At 61.0% G+C, this 3251-nt stretch overlaps 2 protein-coding genes across 2 annotated transcripts in view; both read left to right on the top strand.

Moving 5' to 3' along the window:
- Positions 1-837: 837 nt before the first annotated feature.
- Positions 838-2430, top strand: SPRG_07244 (hypothetical protein; the record flags this gene model as incomplete). The annotated part of the gene is made up of 1 exon (XM_012346027.1): positions 838-2430. The coding sequence occupies one exon, from the start codon at positions 838-840 to the stop codon at positions 2401-2403; it is 1566 nt and encodes a 521-aa protein (XP_012201417.1). The 3' UTR covers positions 2404-2430.
- Positions 2431-2711: 281 nt separating this feature from the next.
- SPRG_20352 (hypothetical protein) overlaps positions 2712-3251 on the top strand; it is a gene marked incomplete at both ends in the record, with an annotated part of 1621 nt that continues 1081 nt past the window's right edge. Inside the window, one exon of the mRNA XM_012346078.1 lies at positions 2712-3233. Within this exon, the coding sequence (XP_012201468.1) occupies positions 2712-3233 (522 nt within the window). The remainder of the gene's footprint in view (positions 3234-3251) is intronic.

A 3251-nucleotide genomic window follows, 5' to 3' on the forward strand; every position in this document is an offset into this window, starting at 1 on the left:
CCAAGTTGCCCGGGTACGCAGCGGTATACGACGTCGTCTGACTCTCTGTAGCTGTTGAACCTTGAGGAATTTCTCTCACTGCAACGCTTCTCGGCGCGATTGGACGCGGCAAACTTTATGGACGTCCGGCATTTCCAACCCAAAGACGCCGTCACAGACTGCAACATTTGTCGCCGCAAGTTTGGCTGGTTCGTCTCCAAGAAGCACTGCCGGCAGTGCGGCAAGGTCCTCGCTTCCATTTCGTCCAATTCGATTCTAACAGTCTCTGGGACAGGTCATTTGCTCGACGTGCGGTCGCAACTGGAAAATGCCCATCAACGACAAACCCGTCAAGCTGCGCATTTGCCAGGCGTGCTTCTGCCCCGATCGTACGTCCCTTTGGCACAACACTACACTTGCAACTCAAATCGCTGCGTCGTCTAGAGCCTCAAAAGACCCCAGACGACGAGTACGAGCCCAAACTCATTTTCACCGCCGAAGCCTTCGAGTCGCACCGGTCCATGCACGATGCAATCATGGATTCGCTCCGGCGCTTTGACGAGTCGACGCTCGTGAGCCACGACGAGAGCTCCAATGGCGACGACAGCACGTACTGCGACGAGTCGCCACGGGACTTCCCGCGCATCTCGGCGCTCTCGGTGCTCGAGACCAACACGGCGATCCGCCCGTCCTCGTTCGGCTCGTACCTCTACACAGACAACAATCTCGACGCCAAAATCGCGTAAGTCGGCCGGTTCGAATTTCTATAAATAGCAATTTATCCGGCATCTTTCGAAGCCCATGAAACCTTCGATCTTGGAAAGGCACGACGTTGTACTCGGTACACCGCAAGTGACCATGGCCGCGCGCTTCGCGACAACCGTCCTCTTTGCGCTCGCTGCTGCACAGAGCCAGTCGTACCTCTCGGTGCTCAAGCACCCGGAGCTCGGGCTCCTCGAGCTCGCACCGGCGCAGCAACACACGCCGTTGGACGCCGCTTTGCAGCACCTGCGCCCGCCCCCGCCGTTCGTCCCGCCATCGCCACGTCTCTTTGTGGGACTCTCGGTCTTCCGAGACGGTGATCGCTGCGGGTACACGATCTTCACGGGCTTTCAACGCGCGAGTCACCCAGAGCGACTCCGGTTTGGTGTCATCGATCAGGTCGCGACCGACGACGTCACGTGCATCGACGCGTATTGCAAGCTCGCAAAGAATCAGTGGCCGAGCCACGAGTGCCAGTACAAGGACCACATCACAGTCGAGAGCCGACCTGCCGGCGCGTCGCGCGGCCCGACGTACGCTCGCCACTTGCAGCAGCAGCTCATTCACGCTGACGACGACTTTTGCCTGCAGCTGGACGCCCACAGCGTCTTTACAAACGACTGGGACGCTGCCTTGTTGCGCGAGTGGGAGCGCACCGAGAACGAAATGGCCGTCCTCACAACGTACCTCCACGACCTCCACGGCTATGTGGGAGGCGACGGGAAGAACTGGCCGCCAAGTCAGCTCCCGCATTTATGCACGACCACGCGCGGTGGCAGCGGCTGTGTGCGCAACGTGGGCGCCAGCATGCTCCATCACCCGCAGCGGCCGCAGATGACGGCGCTCTTCGGCGCCGGCCTCTCGTTCAGCAAGTGCCACGCCGAGAAGCGCGTGCTCGTGGATCCGCACACGCCATGGCTCTTTGACGGCGAAGAGTTTCTGCGCGCGTCGCACCTCTGGACGCACGGCTACGACCTCTACTCGCCGAGCATCAGCGTCATCTACCATAACTACAGCAGCGTGCCCAACCGGTTCTTTGCGCTGCCTGTGGACGCCGCCCTTCGCGAGCGCGAGACGACGATGGGGCGCAACCGGTACAACCTCGTCTTGGGCCTCCCCGTGGACGGCCCCGTGACGACAGCCGACCTCGACCGCTACGGGTTTGGCTCGGCGCGGTCCCTGCAAGCGTACTTGGCGTTTGCGGGCATCGACCTCAACACCAACAACGATGCGCAGTCGTGCAAGCAGCTGCATTGGCAGCCGTATACAAACGCGTGCGACGTCGAAGCCCTCGTTGGGCGTGGCTGGCGCATGGAACCAACGGCGCGTCAGAGTCCCATGGCGATGGTAGACGATGTGGCGCCATTAGGGATCCTCTCGGAGCTCGAGGCGCTTGCTCCAGAGAATGCACGAGCGTCGTTGGTGGCCGAATCAAGTACAATGGCACTCGAGACGTTGCCTCCACCCGCTGCGGTCCAACGCAATTACGAGGCCGTACCGCCCCATGCCATGGCCTCGGCCAAGCAGCTCATCGTGCGCGTCCCGTATCAGCTCCATGTTATGATTGCAGTTGTCGCGATGCTCGGCGCCGTGATTGCATTTGCGGCGCACGCCAACCGCAAGCACAAGCGCCGTGTGCGCAAGAACATGATGACCAAGTAATACCACATCGCTGCACTTGTTGATCCATCGGTTGCTGTTGATAAGAGGCGCCTCATGGGCCCATAGGCGTGGCTGCGGAGACTGCTTGCTGGTCTCGACGCCATGTACGAAGAGGTGCGTGGCTGCGTGTCCAAAGCAATCACCAGAGCTACGGACGACTCACGTTGCTTCACCGAACACATTCGATTGAAGATCCAGCGCATGGCCTTTCACGGCAGCACGTGATTGGTGCAAATAATTACGTTTCGACCAATGGCCTGTCAGAACATTCCACTCTGGCAGAGGGCAATTTCCATTCCCACACGCCCATGAAGTCGGTGTCGCTGCTGCTGCTCTCGGCCATCGCGCTGGCGCTTGCCAAGCGCCCGCAGAGCATTGCCTTTTCGTGGCCGGAAGGCGACGACAAGAAGCACTACGACCCCGATATGGCGCCCGAGACGCAACACATCCCGCTCGACCCGATGGACGCGGCGCTGCGCCCGCCGCCGCCACGCGTGTCGGCGACGCCCGACATCTTTGTGGGCCTCTCGACGTTCCGCGACGGGCACCGGTGTGGCTACACGCTCTTTACGGGCTTCAAGCGCGCCGTGCACCCCGACCGCCTCTACTTTGGCGTCGTCGACCAGGTCAACCCCGGCGACCTCCGGTGCTTGGACGAATATTGCAAGATGGCCAATGCCGAATGGCCCGAAGAAGAGTGCAAGTACAAGGCGCAGATCAAGATTGACGAGCGCCTCGCCGACGACTCGCGCGGCCCGACGTACGCGCGCCACTACCAGCAAAAGCTGGTCGGCGACCAAGAGTTTTGCCTCCAGCTGGATGCGCACTCGGTGTTTACCAACGGATGG

Source organism: Saprolegnia parasitica (genome assembly GCF_000151545.1).
Source record: "Saprolegnia parasitica CBS 223.65 unplaced genomic scaffold supercont2.26, whole genome shotgun sequence".
NCBI lineage: Eukaryota > Oomycota > Saprolegniomycetes > Saprolegniales > Saprolegniaceae > Saprolegnia > Saprolegnia parasitica.